We start from the raw sequence: 23,894 nt of genomic DNA, 5'->3' as shown, positions 1-23,894 counted from the left end.
AGTCGGACAGTGACAGTGACAGTAGCCAATATAGTTCCAACTGAAATCTGCGAAGCAACATATACGCAAAACAACAGTTGTTTTTAATTGCCTTTCGCGGCAATCCATCGGTCTGTCCGCTAGAGTAACTGCCCTTTGTCAAAGGGAAGCTACTCTAACCCTAGTCTACGAGACGTCAGGGCCACGGTCAGACGTTGTTGACAGTCGATCTGTCCTGTCATAACGATAAGAAGTGTAGTCAGATGTACACACAGCGACAAAACGAAACAAGGTAACAATTCAAACATATTTCGGCCAAATCCAACTATTTTGATTTGTGGAGAAGGTTTCAAGACGCAGAGGTCTACAAGCACAGATATGGCTACTGATACCGCTTGGCTCGTGCCCTCGCAAAATTGTTTCGAAATTTAAATCTCCAAAGTTGCCCAAACTTATAAAACGCCTTAGCCACGTCACAGTTACACACTGATTTTCAGTATATTTGACTGTTCTTTTGATAATGATAGCAATTATCCCTGTAGTTTATCCAGATTACCGATGGTTAATTCTGACTCGATCGCCGAATGCCGAGGGGCGACGCCATGTATGTTTATAAGCAGTGAAAGTAGTCCCCACTTGACCTTTGATTTTTGCATCTCTATCCGCATATGACCCAAAGGATATCGTTTTTATCCGTTGGCTTTATCCTGCCGAGAAACCTACCCATTATATGATAAAGAAGGTTATGTGCTCAATCGTTTTTTTTGCGAAAACACGCCCCTGAAAACGTTTAATGGACATAGGTTTATATATGATATTGTGATGACTTTGGCAGCTACAACAAACACTCGGCTTTCCAGGGAAAGGTTGTATTCTCTCATTACATGTAAATACACTCTGTCAAGTGTAGTCGGCAGCCATGTGGTCTGCTAGCGCTCAATACACACTTCCGGCGCTGTTACACGTGCGCACTCATTTATATAGAGACATCGTATGGATAAAGCGAGTGACTGGTTATATGATACTAAAACGCTACAGATATTCTTTACAGAAACATACTATGTTGTCAAACTCAGTTAGTTATATTACAAGAGAGAGAAATATTGATTTGTAGATTGGGAAGATTCCATGTAGACTAATGTCATAACAGTATAATAGATTTCTCAATCGTGATGAATCGTGTTATTCCGGCAGTTTACGGAAAAGAGCGAGAGGTGACGATCGCTGATGGATCTCCATGGAGACCGTTGCTACTTCCGTTATTCACAAACGACGCCATTTTGGTTGTTGCTGCTGCACTTTGTTTCCACGTCTGTGTTTGCATTTTGCTCTTTATCCCGCACGTATCTCACGTTCTGCACGATGTATGCCGCTGTTGCTTTGGTTTATCATCAAGGTGTCTAGCAGTGCTCTCAGTGTTAACTTATGTTTGCTTTTTATCTTGATTTCAAAGCTTACAGATTGATACCTTTTGACGGATTGTGTTCCCAACTTGAATCTGTCGTAAACATTTTGTAACAATAAAAGTGAAAGAGAATGACTGACAGACTCATCAGCAGATGGGACCCAGGACATTTCATATACGTCGCCGGTCCCACTTTAATTATATTCTTGTGTACTATGTCTTTTACAACTGACAACTGTTTCTTGTGAATGTGTATGGATGTGAATGTGTGTTTACTTTTGTAAAACGCTTGGAAGTTCCCTTATCTTTTATAACTAATTTCGGTTTTTAACAGTAATTATGTCATTTCAATTCCCATTGTAAATGCATATTCTTCACTGTCAACATATCATGACAAATGATAAAAGTAACAGTAAAAGTTTATCTATGTTTCCCCTTTCTACCCCTGGGCTATGGGATTAATAATAATAAAAACTCCATTATAAAACCAATTGTTCATGGGAGTTGGGTAGGTTTTCGTACACCAGCTTCTATCTCAGCGTGGTGTCAAGGGAAGCGACTAGTAAAGTAAACGTCTTTACTGGCCAAATATGTTCAAGGGACCATTTTTCCAAACTTCCTGGCACCGAATCCTGTTAGCTGGGCTCATGAAAAACACACAAGCGCTGTATTTCTTTCAGTAGACTGAGTGTAGTTTGGGCAATAGTCTGTTGTATTTGGTCTGTAAAATGGGGATCCAAAATGGCGGCTGCCACTCAGTCCTTAGAAACGTCTTTTTTAAAGTTATATTTGATTTCTTCCATTATAGCTCAGGACGATCTCCACAGGTTTAGGAACTACCAGGCCCCCGTCCCTGATCCTGTAGGTCATCATTGGGTTCAAGTTGTTTCAATGTGTCCTTTTAGTAAGAAAAACAAATTTCGAGAACGTTTGCAACTAACAACAGTTCGAAACAAGTAATTTTATTAAGACTAATATGTATTTTTAGTAGGTTATCAAGAAAAACAAATGATGTTTAAATCGTATTACAACTATAACTGAACAAACATTCACATCAATTATTCACATCAAACATTTCCAAATCCCAACCAAATTTCCATCAAATCAAACCAGAAATAACCAACTCACGATTTATAATACATCGTCAGCAGTACGTTATATTCCCCATGTAAATACACACACTTCGTGACGTTTTGGTTACTGTCACAGACTCACTAGTTGTGTGAGTAATCCTCTAAATTATACAATTCCAACTAGATCTTGCTTTCCTGACAATGCAATTCTTTTGATTGTTATTTTCCATAGACATACTTTGTTCTTTGCATGTATTTAAAATTGTATGTAAACTTTAATATGTAAACGTATTGTTTGTCTACTCCAAAAAGAAATAAAACGATAAAAAAGAGACAAATATGAAATACTTGACAATCACGAAGATTCTGATAACCAGTACTCAATACAAGAAAGACGACTTGCATTTTTCTACCTCTCCCTCATATAACCACAGTTTTAGAAACACATACTTAGTAGAAATGGACACTTAGTTATTTTATTATGATTATTGAAATGTTTTTGTCGCTTTTATGTATGTTAGTCTGTTGGCTGTATATCTTCACTTCCTATTTGTTTTAATAAATATCCAGATAAGGTAGAGTACAAATAACGGAAATTGTGGACTGTCTATTTTTTTTCTTCATAGTTCAAGCTATTTGGACTATCGATTGATACTGATTTCAATGATTTAAGGACATCTATTTCCTCTCTATAAGCGCACCAGTGTCTTCACGATCACCGTCAACCCCCTCTCATCCCAGCCCGACCCCCAGACCTCCCTCCCCGTCCCTGCTCCCAGAGCCTGCCCTCAAGTTGTGGAGATAGATCTTGGTGAAGAATCCAAGCAGCCCCAGTCGTGCTCGGCCGTCCTTGTGTCCTGTGTGAAATACATGTTTCAGAGTTTCTTTACGGAGAGATAGACTTTGGACTTGTTTGCTGTGCCAGTGTTGTGTGAACTACTAGTTTTAGGACCTTTCGGGCGAACCATTTTGGACTATTTGGGTTATTTTGAGAACATAAATAATACATGCTGCTTTATACATGAATTTAAAATTATATAATAATATCCTTAAAATGTAAATAATAAACGTTGGTGCTTGAAGAACTCGTCTTGTGTATTCGCATTTTATTTGTATTCACTAAAGGACACGCAAATTGATAATCCCTTTATGGAGAGTGAATGGGGTGGGATTTTATCGAAACATAGTATATATACTGTTCCAGAAAATTCTTGAAAATAGTAATTATGTCTGCCCCAAAAATTACATTGTTTTATGGTGTTTTTCTTAAAAAAATATTCAGGCTCATAGTTTTAACTAAAAAGAAAAGTTGTTTGCAACTGTAGCTGAAAATATATCTAATCTCCATACAAAACCCTTTCCCCCTCCACCCGAATATTAAATGGTCGTCTCCTTACGTCAAGGATAATTATTGCTTATTCATGGGTGGTCAGGCATGGTGACAGGTTGATTTGCATGTCATCGTACCCCGACGGCTCATGATATCAGTCACTGGATTGTCTGGTTTTGTGAGTCAACTCTTTACAGGCCGCCCTAATATAGCTTGGATATTGCTGTGTGCGGCGTGAAAAAAATTAAAAATATGAAACATACAATTTTAACAGTTCCAGTTAAAGGACACAATATACTTTAAACGTAACCACCTGCCCCGATTGTTATTTCATTTGCGAGGACCCGTGAAGATCCGAGGATGAATAGGTCTCCAGCAACCCAAGCTTACTGTAAAAGGTGACTATGCTTGTCATAAGAGGCGACTAACAGGATCGAGTAGTCAGGCTCGCTGATTTGGTAGATGCATGTCATCATATCCCAATTGCATGGGACTCGTGAAGATTCCGGGGTAGAATAGGTCTTCAGCAACCCATGCTTGCCGTAAAAGGCGACTGTGATTGTCGTAAAAGGCGACTAACGGGATCGGGTGGTCAGGCTCGCTGACTTTGTTGATGCATGTCATCGATCCAATTGCGTGGATCGATGCTCATGATATCAATCACTGGATTGTTTAGTCCAGACTCGATTATTTACAGACCGCTGTCATACAGCTGGAATATTGCGGAGTGCGGCGTTAACCCTCTGGATGCCGAGTTTTTTTTGCTGACGCACATTTTCCTAAGATCGGAAAAGTGAAGGTTGTGCCAGAATTGCGCTCACGCGGCACTGGATCTACCTCTGGCTATAAAATTACGCAGAGGTGGAGAATATTAAATGTCTTATTTGATGGTGTAAAGTAAACTGCAAATATTGAACCGGTTTTTTAAAAATACACTTCTAAGTGTTGCCCGAGAATTTTTTCTGCCTTGAAAAACAGTAAATTTCTCCGCTTTTTATCGTCCACCGATAAAAGTACTGTGCGACGATTTTTTTTATTTACAAGCTTTAAGGAATCTGTGAGCGAACAAAATACTGCCTAATATCTGAACGACATAACTATATATCAATGGAGTTATATGCGTATGTATAACGACAAACATGCAATGCCAAAAATAGATTGCCGTAAATGAGGGAAACTGATTTTTTTCTATGACGTCAAAAGGCGACGGAGAGGTTACACACGTACACAGAAAAGGGGGCATAACTCCGCTAAGCTTAGCACTAGCTAATTGTAACTCAGGTCACTTGGTGAGAATTAGCTGTGGGTAAGGATAATCTATTTTCGTGGTGTTTTGTTCACGAGGAACTAAACTATTCCAACACAAATATCGATAAAGAAACTGTATACGTTTAGTTGTTAAAAAAAACCCATAAGAAATGATGAAATCGTGCTTCATGAAAAAGAGGTAATAGAGAAATGGATGGCCCTATCTAAATCATAACTTAGTCCTTAAATTTTAACATTCTCCTGAATGTGTAAGTGTAATTTGACTGATGTTGCACCATTATTAATGGAGCACTAGCCCTATCATCAAATGTAATGAAATACCCAAAGAAATAACACCGTTCTATTTGACGTCATGGCTGGTTTTATGTCTTTCATAACGTCGGAGAAAGGTGACTCTGGTACTTTTATTAATATATATCTCCCCTAATTTTCGTTCAAGATATGGAAAATATCGATGAGTAAAACGGAATTTGACGCTTTTTCGACACAACATAAAATGACTGCTTTCACCAATTAAATAATGTCTTGAATATGTAAACAATTAGCTAGTTTATCGTGTGTCTTAATTGGACAAGACACGCACCTGTTTAGCATCAATTTACTTAATAAAATACCCAAAAGAATATTTCAAAACAACCAAATTATATTCAATATTGGATAGATATTGTTATTATTTCTCTTCACCTCGTCTCAGAATTACACACTAAAAGATGCGGAGAAAGCTCTATTGGTATAGAATTGTCAGGATAATCGTATACGGTTGAACCAACAGCTAGGGTACTTGGCATGAGTTTTATTTTTATACATTTTACAATTCCTGGAGAAATAAAGTACAGTTTAATATCCTGTGATCACAATATTAAAAAAAGAATGAACCCATTGATTATATAATGCAAAACAAGAGGAATAATGCGTAAATTGTTTGTGGCTAACACGCGCCTGGCGAATTGTTAGATATCACGGCTCTGTGTATCAAACGACAAAAAACAAAAACAATTCCAAGACCAAGACAATTCTTTCAGAAATGTGTGCATATCTTTTTACGAAAAATATTATCCATTTTGTTAAAGTAATAGAGACCTACTCAGTTTTAGTTATAAAATAAAATGAAACAGCTATTCAAAGACATTGTTATATATGGACTTATGATATTGACTTTTACACATCCCAAGAAATACGTACATGCTGCAGTTACCTTTACGCTTCATCACTTGTCCAAAGGAAAGAAATATCGTATTCGACACTAAAACCCTATCAATTGTTGTGTAAACAATGTTCAAACAAACAGATTATCAAAGGTTCGTTCATACATGTTGTGGTTTATATCTGCGTATGATATCATTTTGCACATATCCAAATATCCAAAGGGAAATTAATTGTGTGAAAAAATGTATAAAACATATGCAAAATCTACATCATAACTGAAACTGTAAACAGCATGATACAATGATCGTGTGCACTCTCATTCAAGGACCTTCACCTCAAAGAAATTACCAAATATGTACAACAATGTTGACGTATGACATCACTACCTGTGACCGACTTTTACAAAATGGCGTGTTCACTGTCAACAGTACGCGGGATTTTACGATGGGACTTTCGTTGATTCAGGGATCGCATATACATAAATGTGACATGTAAGTAATCAGAAACATTCTGACAATCTATGTACTGTTATTTGTTGTTATAAATTTCATTGAAAAGAACCGAAATAGGCAGAAATTCCGATAAATACCGTTGTCGTTGTGCGTGATTTTGCGTCAGTCATGGCGTCACACATGACGGTAACTTTGACAATTTCTGTTGAAAATATCAAATCATTGCAATGTATCTATTTTAAATTCCCTAATTTTTCCCACTACTCTCTTCCCGTGCATATTCTGAAAATGTTGAGCCATTGTCTTGAAAGAATAGACGAATGGATAGCTCAAAATAGGAGAAAATGCTACACTGTGTAAAATATGTATTTTGCTTTGTTTACATTTCAAACAAGTGCAGTTTTTCGAGCACAGCGTTCGTTTTCACAACTAACATATTTTGCCTGATTTCTCCCAGCCATTGGTCATTTGATTCTAAGATGTACGAGGAATTCAAGGATGTATGTATGGCAGCTAAGTTTGAAATATACGCGATGTTACAGGCGCCTCATAACTGGTGTACCTGAAACGTGATTTTGTAAACACTATCCAATATGGCGGAAAGTTGCGTATTGCGTATTTTCCAAAACATTCGAAACGATTCTCGGGTTATCGGAGACGTTTTGGAATGATCATTGGTGATTTCATAAAAGACAGATACCACCCGTGGTCACTAATATGCTATATTTGAAATTCATTTCTCCGAGTAAATATCCTAAATTTAGATTTCAAAACATACTGTAAATAACGCCGTGAGTGGTGATTTAGTAATGTGTAAAAAATGGCGACATTTACGATGTACCTAATTTTCAGAGGTCATTTTCAGTAATTTTGCTTGGCCTAAAAATGCCAGTGAATGATATCACAGAACAGGGAATTTCCAACCTTATTCAAAACTGTGAAGTGTATTTGTAGGGATTTGTTGACATGGTATGCCCGGCGTTACGTGCTCACGGTGTTTACAGTTAATGGTACATGTACCAAGTTGGGATGACAACAATTTGAGTGTAGTCAGCGACAAGTCACCATGAAAATGGTTTATAGGGAGCAACACAGAGATACCTCAGCTAATTACGACCGGTCGTTTAATATCGTTTTCTATTTTTTCCTGCTTCTGAATGAAACACATGTAGACGATTGATCATCTCAAACTTTGATGAATTACAATGTTATTCCCGGTGATGATAATCGCTGATGTAAAGTTGGTTGGTTGGTTTGTTGATTAATGCCGCACTCAGCAATATTCCAGCTATATGACGGCGGCCTGCAAATAATCGAGTCTGGATTAGACAATCCAGTGATTAATATCATGAGCATCGATCCACGCAATTGGGATCGATGACATGCATCAACCAAGTCAGCGAGCCTGACCACCCGATCCCGTTAGTCGCCTCATACGACAAGCACAGTCGCCTTTTACGGCAAGCATGGGTTGCTGAAGACCTACTCTACCCCGGATCTTCACGGGTCGCTGATGTAAAGAAGGTTATGTGCTGAATCTTTTTTTAGCGAAAACACGCCCCTGAAAACGTTTATGGACATAGGTTTATATATATTATTTCTTATAGAAACATACTTTGTTGTCAAACTCTTGTTATATTACAAGAAATAGAAATATTGATTTGAAGATTGGGAATATTCCATGTAGACTAATGTCATAACAAAGATTTCTCAATCGTTATCAATCGTGTCATTCCGGTATAGGCAGTTTACGGAAAAGAGCGAGAGGTGACGATCGCTGATGGATCTCCATGGAGACCGTTGCTACTTCCGTTATTCACAAACGACGCCATTTTGGTTGTTGCTGCTGCACTTTGTTTCCACGTCTGTGTTTGCATTTTGCTCTTTATCCCGCACGTATCGAACGTTCTTCACGATGTATGCCACTGTTGCTTTGGTTTATCATCAAGGTATCTAGTAGTGGTCTCAGTGTTAACTTATGTTTGCTTTTTATCTTGATTTCAAAGCTTACAGATTGATACCTTTTGACGGATTGTATTCCCAACTTGAATCTGTCGTAAACATTTGGTAACAATAAAAGTGAAAGAGAATGACTGACATACTCATTAGCAGATGGGACATTTCATGTGCTTCGCCGGTCCCACTTTAATTATATTCTTGTGTACTATGTCTTTTACAACTGATCAAATATTTGTCTCTTGTGAATGTGTATGGATGTGAATGTGTGTTTACTTTTGTAAAACGCTTGGAAATTCCCTTATCTTTTATAACTAATTTCGGTTATTAATAGTAATTATGTCATTTCAATTCCCATTGTAAATGCATATTCTTCACTGTCAACGTATCATGACAAATGATAAATGAAACAGTAAAAGTTTATCTATGTATCCCCCTTTCTACCCCTGGGCTATGGGATTAATAATAATAAAAACTCCATTATAAAACCAATTGTTCATGGGAGTTGGGTAGGTTTTCGTACACCAGCTTCTATCTCAGCGTGGTGTCAAGGGAAGCGACTAGTAAAGTAAACGTCTTTACTGGCCAAATATGTTCAAGGGACCATTTTTCCAAACTTCCTGGCACCGATTCCTGTTAGCTGGGCTCATGAAAAACACACAAGCGCTGTATTTCTTTCAGTAGACTGAGTGTAGTTTGGGCAATAGTCTGTTGTATTTGGTCTGTAAAATGGGGATCCAAAATGGCGGCTGCCACTCAGTCCCTAGAAACGTCTTTTTTTAAGTTATATTTGATTTCTTCCATTATAGCCCAGGACGATCTCCACAGGTTTAGGAACTACCAGGCCCCCGTCTCCCAAAAGACTCTTCCTGTCCCTGATCCTGTAGGTCATCGTTAGGTTAGAGTTGTTTGAGTGTGTCCTTTTAGTAAGAAAAACAAATTTCGAGAACGTTTGCAGCTAACAACAGTTCGAAACAAGCCATTTTATTAAGACTAATATGTATTTTTAGTAGGATATCAAGAAAAACAAATGATGTTTAAATCGTATTACAACTATAACTGGACAAACATTCACATCAAACATTCTCATCAAACATTTCCGAATCCCTACCAAATTTTCATCACATCAAACCAGAAATAACCAACTCACGATTTATAATACATCGTCAGCAGTACGTTATATTCCCCATGTAAATACACACACTTCGTGACGTTTTGGTTACTGTCACAGACTCACTAGTTGTGTGAGTAATCCTCTAAATTATACAATTCCAACTAGATCTTGCTTTCCTGACACTGCAATTCTTTTGATTGTTATCATCCATAGACATACTTTGTACTTTGCATGTATTTAAAATTGTATGTGAACTTTAATCTGTAAACGTATTGTTTGTCTACTCCAAAAAGAAATAAAACGATAAAAAAGAGACAAATATGAAATATTTGACAATCACGAAGATTCTGATAACCAGTACTCAATACAAGAAAGACGACTTGCATTTTTCTACCACTCCCTCACATAAACAAAGTTTTAGAAACACATACTTAGAAGAAATGGACACTTAGTTATTTTATTATGATTATTGAAATGTTTTTGTCGCTTTTATGTATGTTAGTCTGTTGGCTGTAATATCTTCACTTCCTATTTGTTTTAATAAATATCCAGATAAGGTAGAATACAAATAACGGAAATTGTGGACTGTCTATTTTTTTTTCTTCATAGTTCAAGCTATTTGAACTATTGATTGATACTGATTTCAATGATTTAAGGACATCTATTTCCTCTCTATAAGCGCACCAGTGTCTTCACGATCACCGTCAACCCCCTCTCATCCCAGCCCGACCCCCAGACCTCCCTCCCCGTCCCTGCCCTCAGAGCCTGCCCTCAAGTTGTGGAGATAGATCTTGGTGAAGAATCCAAGCAGCCCCAGTCGTGCTCGGCCGTCCTTGTGTCCTGTGTGAAATACATGTTCCAGAGTTTCTTCACGGAGAGATAGACTTTGGACTTGTTTGCTGTGCCAGTGTTGTGTGAACTACTAGTTTTAGTACCTTTCGGACGAACAATTTTGGACTATTGGTTATTTTGAGAACAAATAATACATACTGTTTTATACATGAATTTAAAATTATATAATAATATCCTTAAAATGTAAATGATAAACGTTGGTGCTTGAAGAACTCGTCTTGTGTATTCGCATTTTTTTTGTATTCACTAAAGGACACGCAAATTGATAATCCCTTTTTGGAGAGTGAAAGGGGTGGGATTTTATCGAAACATAGTATATATACTGTTCCAGAAAATTCTTGAAAATAGTAATTATGTCTGCCCCAAAAATTACATTGTTTTATGGTGTTTTTCTTAAAAAATATTCAGGCTGCAAGTTTTAATTAAAAAGAAAAGTTGTTTGCAACTGTAGCTGAAAATATATCTAATCTCCATACAATTCCCCCACCACCACCCGAATATTAAATGGTCGTCTCCTAACGTCAAGGATAATTATTGCTTATTCATTAATTTTACCTCTCCAAAAATACCTGTAGGTTATGGTAATTCCTCGCTAAGGCTCTTCCTAAAACAACGCAGATTGGATGTTACACATGTACAGTAAGCCATCTGATAAGTAGGGATTCCTGGTAAACTTTGTTTGTCGTAAGAGGCAACTTAATGGATAGGGTGGTCAGGCATGGTGACTTGGTTGATTTGCATGTCATCGTACCCCGACGGCTCATGATATCAATCACTGGATTGTCTGGTTTTGTGAGTCAACTCTTTACAGGCCGCCCTAATATAGCTTGAATATTGCTGTGTGCGGCGTGAAACAAAAAAAAATGAAACATACAATTTTAACAGTTCCAGTTAAAGGATCAGTATACTTTAAACGTAACCACCTGCCCCAATTGTTATTTCATTTGCGAGGACCAGTGAAGATCCGAGGATGAATAGGTCTTCAGCAACCCAAGCTTACTGTAAAAGGTGAATATGCTTGTCGTAAGAGGCGACTAACAGGATCGAGTAGTCAGGCTCGCTGATTTGGTAGATGCATGTCATCATATCCCAATTGCATGGGACTCGTGAAGATTCCGGGGTAGAATAGGTCTTCAGCAACCCATGCTTGCCGTAAAAGGCGACTGTGCTTGTCGTAAAAGGCGACTAACGTGATCGGGTGGTCAGGCTCGCTGACTTTGTTGATGCATGTCATCGATCCTAATTGCGTGGATCGATGCTCATGATATCAATCACTGGATTGTCTAGTCCAGACTCGATTATTTACAGACCGCTGTCATACAGCTGGAATATTGCGGAGTGCGGCGTTAAACAACAAACCAGAACCAGAACCAGAACCAATTGCATGGATCGAGGTTCGTGATGTCAATCACTGGATTGACTGGTCCAGACGTGCAAGCGCTCTAGGGCAGGTAAAACCAGTGTAGGACAGGGCGTGCCTCCCTCTTATGATTGTTGCCGAATAACATCAATATGTTTCGTGTAATAATTTACAGTTAGGAATGTTTTAGAATATATTTCGTAAGTACGTATATCATTATACATATGTGGAACAATGATAAAGTGTCTTTTAAAAAAGGGGACGGTCGGGTAGCCTAGTGGTTAAAGCGTTCGCTCGTCACGCCGAAGACCCGGGTTCGCTTCCCGACATGGGTACAATATGTGAGGCCCATTTCTGGTGTCTCCTGCCATGATATTGCTGGAATATTGCTAAAAGCGCGCGTAAAACCTCACTCACTCACTCACTCACTTTTAAAAAGATGATAGCATAGGATCATTGACCGTGAGCGAAAGATGATTTGACAAAATTACTGATTGATTGGAAGAAAAACACGTCACTCCTGCCTCAACGTTAAGATAGTTATCAATGTGTCCATAGTAAAAATCTAGAAAATATCTGAGGTTAAATGTACCGAATAAAATTAATGAAATGGATTTACAAACATAGATCCTGATATTCAATGAACCCTTTTTTATAACCAGACATTGTAATTACGTGATTAAATTTTGTACTTCAGTAGGGATTTGTTGACATGGTATGCCCGGCGTTACGTGCTCACGGTGTTTACAGTTAATGGTACATGTACCAAGTTGGGATGACAACAATTTGAGTGTAGTCAGCGAAAAGTCACCATGAAAATGGTTTATAGGGAGCAACTCAGAGATACCGCAGCTAATTACGACCGGTCGTTTGATATCGTTTTCTGTTTTTTCCTGCTTCTGAATGAAACACATGTAGACGATTGATCATCTCAAACTTTGATGAATTACAATGTTATTCCCGGTGATGATAATCGATGATGTAAAGTTGGTTGGTTGGTTTGTTGATTAATGCCGCACTCAGCAATATTCCAGCTATATGACGGCGGCCTGCAAATAATCGAGTCTGGACTAGACAATCCAGAGATTAATATCATGAGCATCGATCCACGCAATTGGGATCGATGACATGCATCAACCAAGTCAGCGAGCCTGACCACCCGATCCCGTTAGTCGCCTCTTACGACAAGCTTAGTCGCCTTTTACGGCAAGCATGGGTTGCTGAAGACCTACTCTACCCCGGATCTTCACGGGTCGCTGATGTAAAGAAGGTTATGTGCAGAATCTTTTTTTAGCGAAAACACACCCCTGAAAACGTTTAATGGAAATAGGTTTATATATATTATTTTTTATAGAAACATACTTTGTTGTCAAACTCTTGTTATATTACAAGAAATAGAAATATTGATTTGAAGATTGGGAATATTCCATGTAGACTAATGTCATAACATAGATTTCTCAATCGTTATCAATCGTGTCATTCCGGTATAGGCAGTTTACGGAAAAGAGCGAGAGGTGACGATCGCTGATGGCTCTCCATGGAGACCGTTGCTACTTCCGTTATTCACAAACGACGCCATTTTGGTTGTTGCTGCTGCACTTTGTTTCCACGTCTGTGTTTGCATTTTGCTTTTTATCCCGCACGTATCTCACGTTCTGCACGATGTATGCCTCTGTTGCTTTGGTTTATCATCAAGGTATCTAGTAGTGGTCTCAGTGTTAACTTATGTTTGCTTTTTATCTTGATTTCAAAGCTTACAGAGTGATACCTTTTGACGGATTGTATTCCCAACTTGTATCTGTCGTAAACATTTGGTAACAATAAAAGTGAAAGAGAATGACTGACAAACTCATTAGCACATGGGACATTTCATGTGCTTCGCCGGTCCCACTTTAATTATATTCTTGTGTACTATGTCTTTTACAACTGATCAAGTATTTGTCTCTTGTGAATGTGTATGGATGTGAATGTGTGTTTACTTTTGTAAAACGCTTGGAAATTCCCTTATCTTTTGTAACTAATTTCGTTTTTTAATAGTAATTATGTCATTTCAATTCCAATTGTAAATGCATATTCTTCACTGTCAACGTATCGTGACACATGATAAAAGTAACAGTAAAAGTTTATCTATGTTTCCCCTTTCTATAGCTCAGGACGATCTCCACAGGTTTAGGAACTACCAGGCCCCCGTCTCCCAAAAGACTCTTCCTGTCCCTGATCCTGTAGGTCATCATTGGGTTCAAGTTGTTTGAGTGTGTCCTTTTAGTAAGAAAAACAAATTTCGAGAACGTTTGCAACTAACAACAGTTCGAAACAAGTCATTTTATTAAGACTAATATGAATTTTTGTTAGGTTATCAAGAAAAATAGATGATGTTTAAATCGTATTACAACTATAACTGAACAAACATTCTCATCAAACATTTCCGAATCCCTACCAAATTTCCATCACATCAAACCAGAAATAACCAACTCACGAGTTATAATACATCGTCAGCCGTACGTTATATTCCCCATGTAAATACACACACTTCATGACATTTTGGTTACTGTCACAGACTCACTAGTTGTGTGAGTAATCCTCTAAATTATACAATTCCAACTAGATCTTGCTTTCCTGACACTGCAATTCTTTTGATTGTTATCATCCATAGACATACTTTGTACTTTGCATGTATTTAAAATTGTATGTGAACTTTAATCTGTAAACGTATTGTTTGTCTACTCCAAAAAGAAATAAAACGATAAAAAAGAGACAAATATGAAATATTTGACAATCACGAAGATTCTGATAACCAGTACTCAATACAAGAAAGACGACTTGCATTTTTCTACCACTCCCTCACATAAACAAAGTTTTAGAAACACATACTTAGTAGAAATGGACACTTAGTTATTTTATTATGATTATTGAAATGTTTTTGTCGCTTTTAAGTATGTTAGTCTGTTGGCTGTAATATCTTCACTTCCTATTTGTTTTAATAAATATCCAGATAAGGTAGAATACAAATAACGGAAATTGTGGACTGTCTATTTTTTTTCTTCATAGTTCAAGCTATTTGGACTATCGATTGATACTGATTTCAATGATTTAAGGACATCTATTTCCTCTCTATAAGCGCACCAGTGTCTTCACGATCACCGTCAACCCCCTCTCATCCCAGCCCGACCCCCAGACCTCCCTCCCCGCCCCCAGAGCCCGCCCTCAAGTTGTGGAGATAGATCTTGGTGAAGAATCCAAGCAGCCCCAGTCGTGCTCGGCCGTCCTTGTGTCCTGTGTGAAATACATGTTCCAGAGTTTCTTCACGGAGAGATAGACTTTGGACTTGTTTGCTGTGCCAGTGTTGTGTGAACTACTAGTTTTAGGACCTTTCGGACGAACAATTTTGGACTATTTGGGTTATTTTGAGAACATAAATAATACATACTGTTTTATACATGAATTTAAAATTATATGATATTATCCTTAAAATGTAAATGATAAACGTTGGTGCTTGAAGAACTCGTCTTGTGTATTCGCATTTTATTTGTATTCACTAAAGGACACGCAAATTGATAATCCCTTAATGAAGAGTGAATGGGGTGGGATTTTATCGAAACATAGTATATATACTGTTCCAGAAAATTCTTGAAAATAGTAATTATGTCTGCCCCCCAAATTACATTGTTTCATGGTGTTTTTCTTAAAAAAATATTCAGGCTCATAGTTTTAACTAAAAAGAAAAGTTGTTTGCAACTGTAGCTGAAAATATATCTAATCTCCATACAAAACCCTTTCCCCCTCCACCCGAATATTAAATGGTCGTCTCCTAACGTCAAGGATAATTATTGCTTATTCATTAATTTTACCTCTCCAAAAATACCTGTGGGTTATGGTAATTCCTCGCTAAGGCTCTTCCTAAAACAACGCAGATTGGATGTTACACATGTACAGTAAGCCATCTGACCAGTAGGGATTCCTGGTTAACTTTGTTTGTCGTAAGAGGCAACTTAATGGATAGGGTGGTCAGGCATGGTGACTTGGTTAATTTGCATGTCATCGTACCCCGACGGCTCATGATATCAATCACTGGATTGTCTGGTTTTGTGAGTCAACTCTTTACAGGCCGCTCTAATATAGCTTGAATATTGTTGTGTGCGGCGTGAAGCAAAAAAAAATATGAGTGAGTGAGTGAGTTAAAGTTTAACGTCACATCCGCAATATTTCAGCCATATCGTGACGAAACAAAATTTGACATTAACAATATATTTTAAACGGTATACAATTCTGCCGACGAAGGGCAGTATAATATCTAAAATATCACACATTTACATAAAACTAGTCAGAGAGCATGTAAAAATATATTAACATTTTACAACACAGCATAAAAACAGGCTATAGATCGCCCAAATAAATAAATATGAAACATACAATTTTAACAGTTCCAGTTAAAGGACACAATATACTTTAAACGTAACCACCTGCCCCAATTGTTATTTCATTTGCGAGGACCCGTGAAGATCCGAGGATGAATAGGTCTCCAGCAACCCAAGCTTACTGTAAAAGGTGAATATGCTTGTCGTAAGAGGCGACTAACAGGATCGAATAGTCAGGCTCGCTGATTTGGTAGATGCATGTCTTCATATCCCAATTGCATGGGACTCGCGAAGATTCCGGGGTAGAATAGGTCTTCAGCAACCCATGCTTGCCGTAAAAGGCGACTGTGCTTGTCGTAAAAGGCGACTAACGTGATCGGGTGGTCAGGCTCGCTGACTTGGTTGATGCATGTCATCGATCCAATTGCGTGGATCGATGCTCATGATATCAATCACTGGATTGTCTAGTCCAGACTCGATTATTTACAGATCGCTGTCATACAGCTGGAATATTGCTGAGTGCGGCGTTAAACAACAAACCAGAACCAGAACCAGAACCAATTGCATGGATCGAGGTTCGTGATGTCAATCACTGGATTGACTGGTCCAGACGTGCAAGCGCTCTAGGGCAGGTAAAACCAGTGTAGGACAGGGCGTGCCTCCCTCTTATGATTGTTGCCGAATAACATCAATATGTTTCGTGTAATAATTTACAGTTAGGAATGTTTTAGAATATATTTCGTAAGTACGTATATCATTATACATATGTGGAACAATGATAAAGTGTCTTTTAAAAAAGGGGACGGTCGGGTAGCCTAGTGGTTAAAGCGTTCGCTCGTCACGCCGAAGACCCGGGTTCGCTTCCCGACATGGGTACAATGTGTGAGGCCCATTTCTGGTGTCTCCTGCCATGATATTGCTGGAATATTGCTAAAAGGGCGCGTAAAACCTCACTCACTCACTCACTCACTCACTCACTTTTAAAAAGATGATAGCATAGGATCATTGACCGTGAGCGAAAGATGATTTGACAAAATGACTGATTGATTGGAAGAAAAACACGTTACTCCTGCCTCAAAGTTGATATAGTAATCAATGTGTCCATAGTAAAAATCTAGAAAATATCTGAGGTTAAATGTACCGAATAAAATTAATGAAATGGATTACAAACATAGATCCTGAGATTCAATGAACCCTTTTTTATAACCAGACAGTGTAATTACGTGATTACATTTTGTACTTCAGTAGGGATTTGTTGACATGGTATGCCCGGCGTTACGTGCTCACGGTGTTTACAGTTAATGGTACATGTACCAAGTTGGGATGACAACAATTTGAGTGTAGTCAGCGACAAGTCACCATGAAAATGGTTTATAGGGAGCAACACAGAGATACCGCAGCTAATTACGACCGGTCGTTTAATATCGTTTTCTGTTTTTTCCTGCTTCTGAATGAAACACAAGTAGACGATTGATCATCTCAAACTTTGATGAATTACAATGTTATTCCCGGTGATGATAATCGATGATGTAAAGTTGGTTGGTTGGTTTGTTGATTAATGCCGCACTCAGCAATATTCCAGCTATATGACGGCGGCCTGCAAATAATCGAGTCTGGACTAGACAATCCAGAGATTAATATCATGAGCATCGATCCACGCAATTGGGGTCGATGACATGCATCAACCAAGTCAGCGAGCCTGACCACCCGATCCCGTTAGTCGCCTCTTACGACAAGCTTAGTCGCCTTTTACGGCAAGCATGGGTTGCTGAAGACCTACTCTACCCCGGATCTTCACGGGTCGCTGATGTAAAGAAGGTTATGTGCAGAATCTTTTTTTAGCGAAAACACACCCCTGAAAACGTTTAATGGACATAGGTTTATATATATTATTTTTTATAGAAACATACTTTGTTGTCAAACTCTAGTTATATTACAAGAAATAGAAATATTGATTTGAAGATTGGGAATATTCCATGTAGACTAATGTCATAACATAGATTTCTCAATCGTTATCAATCGTGTCATTCCGGTATAGGCAGTTTACGGAAAAGAGCGAGAGGTGACGATCGCTGATGGATCTCCATGGAGACCGTTGCTACTTCCGTTATTCACAAACGACGCCATTTTGGTTGTTGCTGCTGCACTTTGTTTCCACGTCTGTGTTTGCATTTTGCTCTTTATCCCGCACGTATCTCACGTTCTGCACGATGTATGCCTCTGTTGCTTTGGTTTATCATCAAGGTATCTAGTAGTGGTCTCAGTGTTAACTTATGTTTGCTTTTTATCTTGATTTAAAAGCTTACAGATTGATACCTTTTGACGGATTGCATTCCCAACTTGAAGCTGTCGTAAACATTTGGTAACAATAAAAGTGAAAGAGAATGACTGACATACTCATTAGCAGATGGGACATTTCATGTGCTTCGCCGGTCCCACTTTAATTATATTCTTGTGTACTATGTCTTTTACAACTGATCATGTATTTGTCTCTTGTGAATGTGTATGGATGTGAATGTGTGTTTACTTTTGTAAAACGCTTGGAAATTCCCTTATCTTTTGTAACTAATTTCGGTTTTTAATAGTAATTATGTCATTTCAATTCCAATTGTAAATGCATATTCTTCACTGTCAACGTATCGTGACAAATGATAAAAGTAACAGTAAAAGTTTATCTATGTTTCCCCTTTCTATAGCTCAGGACAATCTCCACAGGTTTAGGAACTACCAGGCCCCCGTCTCCCAAAAGACTCTTCCTGTCCCTGATCCTGTAGGTCATCATTGGGTTCAAGTTGTTTGAGTGTGTCCTTTTAGTAAGAAAAACAAATTTCGAGAACGTTTGCAACTAACAACAGTTCGAAACAAGTCATTTTATTAAGACTAATATGAATTTTTGTTAGGTTATCAAGAAAAATAGATGATGTTTAAATCGTATTACAACTATAACTGAACAAACATTCACATCAAACATTTCCGAATCCCTACCAAATTTCCATCACATCAAACCAGAAATAACCAACTCACGAGTTCTAATACATCGTCAGCCGTACGTTATATTCCCCATGTAAATACACACACTTCGTGACATTTTGGTTACTGTCACTCTAAATTATAAAATTCCAACTAGATCTTGCTTTCCTGACACTGCAATTCTTTTGATTGTTATGGTCCATGGACATACTTTGTTCTTTGCATGTATTTAAAGTTGTATGTGAACTTTAATCTGTAAACGTATTGTTTGTCTACTCCAAAAAGAAATAAAACGATAAAAAAGAGACAAATATGAAATACTTGACAATCACGAAGATTCTAAAAAACAGTACTCAATGCAAGAAAGACGACTTGCATTTTTCTACCACTCCCTCACATAACCAAAGTTTTAGAAACACATACTTAGTAGAAATGGACACTTAGTTATTTTATTATGATTATTGAAATGTTTTTGTCGCTTTTATGTATGTTAGTCTGTTGGCTGTAATATCTTCACTTCCTATTTGTTTTAATAAATATCCAGATAAGGTGGAGTACAAATAACGGAAATTTTCTTCATAGTTCAAGCTATTTGAACTATAGATTGATACTGATTTCAATGATTTAAGGACATCTATTTCTTCTCTATAAGCGCACCAGTGTCTTCACGATTACCGTCAACCCCCTCTCATCCCAGCCCGACCCCCAGACCTCCCTCCCCGTCCCTGCCCTCAGAGCCCGCCCTCAAGTTGTGGAGATAGATCTTGGTGAAGAATCCAAGCAGCCCCAGTCGTGCTCGGCCGTCCTTGTGTCCTGTGTGAAATACATGTTCCAGAGTTTCTTCACGGAGAGATAGACTTTGGACTTGTTTGCTGTGCCAGTGTTGTGTGAACTACTAGTTTTAGGACCTTTCGGACGAACAATTTTGGACTATTTGGGTTATTTTGAGAACATAAATAATACATACTGTTTTATACATGAATTTAAAATTATATTATAATATCCTTAAAATATAAATGATAAACGTTGGTGCTTGAAGAACGCGTCTTGTGTATTCGCATTTTATTTGTATTCACTAAAGGACAGGCCAATTGATAATCCCTTTTTGGAGAGTGGGAATGGGGTGGGATTTTATCGAATCAAAATATACTTTGTGCCAGAAAATTCTTGAAAATAGTGATTATGTCTGCCACAAAAATCACCTTGTTTCATGGTGTTTTTCTTTAAAAAAATATTATATAGCTGGAAATATATCTAATCTCCATACAAAATCCTTACCTACCCCTCCACCCGAATATTAAATGGTCGGCTCCTAACGTCACAGATAATTATTGCTTATTCTTTAATTTTACCTCACCAAAAATACCTGTAGGTTATGGTAATTCCTCGCTAAGGCTCTTATTAAAACAACGCAGATCGGATGTTACACATATACAGAAAGCCTTCTGATAAGTAGGGATTCCTGGTAAACTTTGTTTGTCGTAAGAGGCAACTTAATGGATAGGGTGGTCAGGCATGGTGACTTGGTTAATTTGCATGTCATCGTACCCCGGCGGCTCATGATATCAATCACTGGATTGTCTGTTTTGTGAGTCAACTCTTTACAGGCCGCCCTAATATAGCTTGAATATTGCTGTGTGCGGCGTGAAACAACAAAAATATGAAATATACAATTTGAACAGTTCCATCACTTAAAGGATACAATATACTTAAAACGTAACCACCTGCCCCTATTGTTATTTCATTTGCGAGGACCTGTGAAGATCCGAGGATGAATAGGTCTTCAACAAACCCTGCTTGCCGTAAAAGGCGACTATGATTGTCGTAAGAGGAGACTAACGGGATAGGGGTGTCAGGCTCGCTTACTTGGTTGCTGCATGTCATTGTATCCCAGATACGTGGACCGATGCCCATGATGTCAATCACTGGATTGTCTGGCCCAGACTCGATTAATAACAGACAGACGTCATATAGCTGGAATATTACTGAGTGTGGCGTTAAACATATAGATAAACATGTCATAGAATGGTTAACTTTCTTTTCGAAAATATCCCAAAACGTGAAAAACTATTTCCATTTGCGTAGTCATCCTTTGTTTTCATTGGTTGAACGGTTCCTCTCGCTGTCATCGAAGCCATACGGAGAGCTAGCGATACGGCCACTTTGATGTACAAAGATATATTGTCATGTACCTCAATTTAGTAGCTGTCGAAAGATAGCGATATGAGTATGCAAAACAATATGTAAAGCGCACCGAAAGGCTTGCATTAGGCTAGTCTGTTCCGATTTCAGAATACGCGAGTTTGTTTACAAACAAGAGTAAGGTAAGGTCACGTGATATGCAAATTAGCCGGTGGCAGTGGTATTGTGCTAAGTCCCCACTGCGCTAGAAGGTTAATAGTCACCATCTCTCTCTACCGGGTACCCATTCACTTCTGAGTTAAAAGAGGCATATTTCAAACAAATTTAAAACACGGTACAACTAGTAGGTACAACTTGTATGCAATTACTTGTACGAACTGAGGTTGTATACAATTTTGCATTCACACTGCGATAGGGGGCACGGGTGGCCAAGTCGTCTAAGGCGCCGTGAATCGCTGTGCAGAGTTGCGTCCCTTGGGCACTCCAGAAACCTATGATTGTGGGTTCGAATCCCGGTTCGCCCCGATTATGTTTCTAGGTTTGTCAGCACCATACCCGTGCTCGTGGGTTTCACCGGAGTGGTAAACGTCTGAGACCTGCATCACTTCGGGCTTTTCTCCCACATTAAGCTGACACGCCGTGATATTACTGGAATAATGTTAAAAGCGGCGTTAAACCCAACTCACTCACTCACTATTTCATAATATAGTAGGCAATGGCGGATCCAGCATTTTTAAGAGGTAGGGGTCCAAAATATCAATATCCTGCATTATTTTTCTCTAATTATTGTGCAAAGTTGTTTTATTATTACACCAAATAGTATCATGGTAAAAAACATATAACTACCGGTACATAATGAGTGGTGGAGCCACAGATATTGTGCTATGGGGCGTGTCTGCATATCTTGGAGAAACAGACTCGTCAGTTGACCGAACGTGACATGGAAACTTTTGCAGCCAAGCTACTGCTGACAGACCCGGACATTGAACTCGTAACCTGCACGAAGCCTGACACAAATATTCAAACCTCGCTACTCACTGAGCCACGGAGGCCTTGATTACCATGTACACGTTTTAGACACTTTATAGGCCAGAAGTTACCTGTGAAGATCCGGGGTACAATAGATCTTCAGCAACCCATGCTTGTCGTAAGAGGCGACTAACGGGTTCTTGTGGCCACACGCTCTGACTTAGTTGATGCATGTCATCGTGTCTCAATTGCGCAGATCGATGCTCATGATATCAATCACTGGATTGTCGGGTCCAGACCTGATTACTTACAGACCTCCGTCCACCTGACAAAAGTGTAGCCTTACCTGCCGTTGGTCAATCAATCAGAGAGAACTTCCTCATATAATGTCAAGGTTCTATAACCTCGCCACTTGAAATATCGCGATGATTAATTAACACAGCTGCATGTGTGCTGATGGTAAGGAATATTGCTTACAGTAACGACAAAAACTGTAAAGTTCGCTTTTCAAGAAATGTTCAAATTACCAGCGATAAACATCATCATTGAGTTTTGATCCCGTGGTTACAATCCTGGTAGAAACCGGCAGTGTTAAGCAGTAAACATGGAAGCGCTTTAAAATACTACATCTGCACGTTTTTCTCTTTTGCTTCGTGCTGGTAATGAGCGTTCGGTGCACACGCTACTAAATCTGGGGCCTGCGTCACTTTCCGTGACATAACTGGAATACTGGCCAAAGCGGCGTTAAACCCAACTCGCTCACTGACTCCAACCTTGAAGTTTAATTTTAACTTTACGAAGACCTAGACTTTGGTGATCAACCTGAACAAAAACACTTTATAGTCTTTAACATTAAATATTGACACTCACCTTAGCCACTAGGTCCACCGTCCCAGCCCAATCAAGATAAACGATTGATTAAATGAATACTTACTGAAACATTAACACAAGATCACCCACACTGGAATGAATAGTGTCAATGTATTTCGTGTGTGAATTAAAGAAATTGCATGCGTCTGTTTTCCCCAACAAAGAGTTTGAATCAAATTCAGCCTTGATGGGTTAAAACTTTCGATTTTTGATCATGTTATAATGACATTAACGAATGGGAAAAAAACAATCTGGAACTTTTCTTTGAAATCATACAGCTTGTTCTAAAATTAAATACCTCGAAATTTGAGTACAGGAAGAAATTTCGGCTCAGAGAAACATTTCAAAATGATTTTGGAAAAAGCCATGAATGGTGTGGCAGTAACGGGGACCGTTTCTTCCCCGTTAAATCACTGCCTCGCACGGAATGAATCAATAAACACGGAAAGACTGCATGGTCTCCCTGATGGGATCTGGTACTTTTCCAAGACAATTTACAAACTAAGTCGATTTATCGTGTCTTTTTTTTCATTGGTTTCTTTTTAACTCTTCCGACAAAACGAAAGAGTTGTGGCTTCGACAGAAAGGAGACACTGTTCTAGGACTTGGTAAATTAGGTGATCTCTCTCCAGCATCACATAAATGGTTTTCT

General features: G+C 38.5%; 3 protein-coding genes across 3 annotated transcripts; all 3 read left to right on the top strand.

Annotated features, from left to right (window-relative positions):
• Window positions 1–8,431: 8,431 nt before the first annotated feature.
• On the top strand, window positions 8,432–10,607 carry LOC139446223 (uncharacterized). The gene is made up of 3 exons (XM_071227551.1): window positions 8,432–8,603; window positions 9,420–9,493; window positions 10,404–10,607. The coding sequence occupies exons 1-3, from the start codon at window positions 8,435–8,437 to the stop codon at window positions 10,605–10,607; spliced, it is 447 nt and encodes a 148-aa protein (XP_071083652.1). The 5' UTR covers window positions 8,432–8,434.
• Window positions 10,608–13,460: 2,853 nt separating this feature from the next.
• On the top strand, window positions 13,461–15,252 carry LOC139446186 (uncharacterized). Its single transcript, XM_071227493.1, has 3 exons — window positions 13,461–13,632; window positions 14,085–14,158; window positions 15,055–15,252. Exons 1-3 carry the CDS (start codon window positions 13,464–13,466, stop codon window positions 15,250–15,252), a joined length of 441 nt encoding a protein of 146 aa, XP_071083594.1. The 5' UTR covers window positions 13,461–13,463.
• A 3,111-nt stretch (window positions 15,253–18,363) lies between these two features.
• LOC139446193 (uncharacterized) lies at window positions 18,364–20,117 on the top strand. The gene is made up of 3 exons (XM_071227510.1): window positions 18,364–18,535; window positions 18,988–19,061; window positions 19,914–20,117. Exons 1-3 carry the CDS (start codon window positions 18,367–18,369, stop codon window positions 20,115–20,117), a joined length of 447 nt encoding a protein of 148 aa, XP_071083611.1. The 5' UTR covers window positions 18,364–18,366.
• Window positions 20,118–23,894: the final 3,777 nt, after the last annotated feature.

This window comes from Haliotis cracherodii, unplaced genomic scaffold (genome assembly GCF_022045235.1).
Source record: "Haliotis cracherodii isolate W230 unplaced genomic scaffold, xgHalCrac1.p SCAF_6, whole genome shotgun sequence".
Lineage (NCBI taxonomy): Eukaryota > Metazoa > Mollusca > Gastropoda > Lepetellida > Haliotidae > Haliotis > Haliotis cracherodii.
This window is presented reverse-complemented; position numbering and strand designations above follow the sequence as displayed.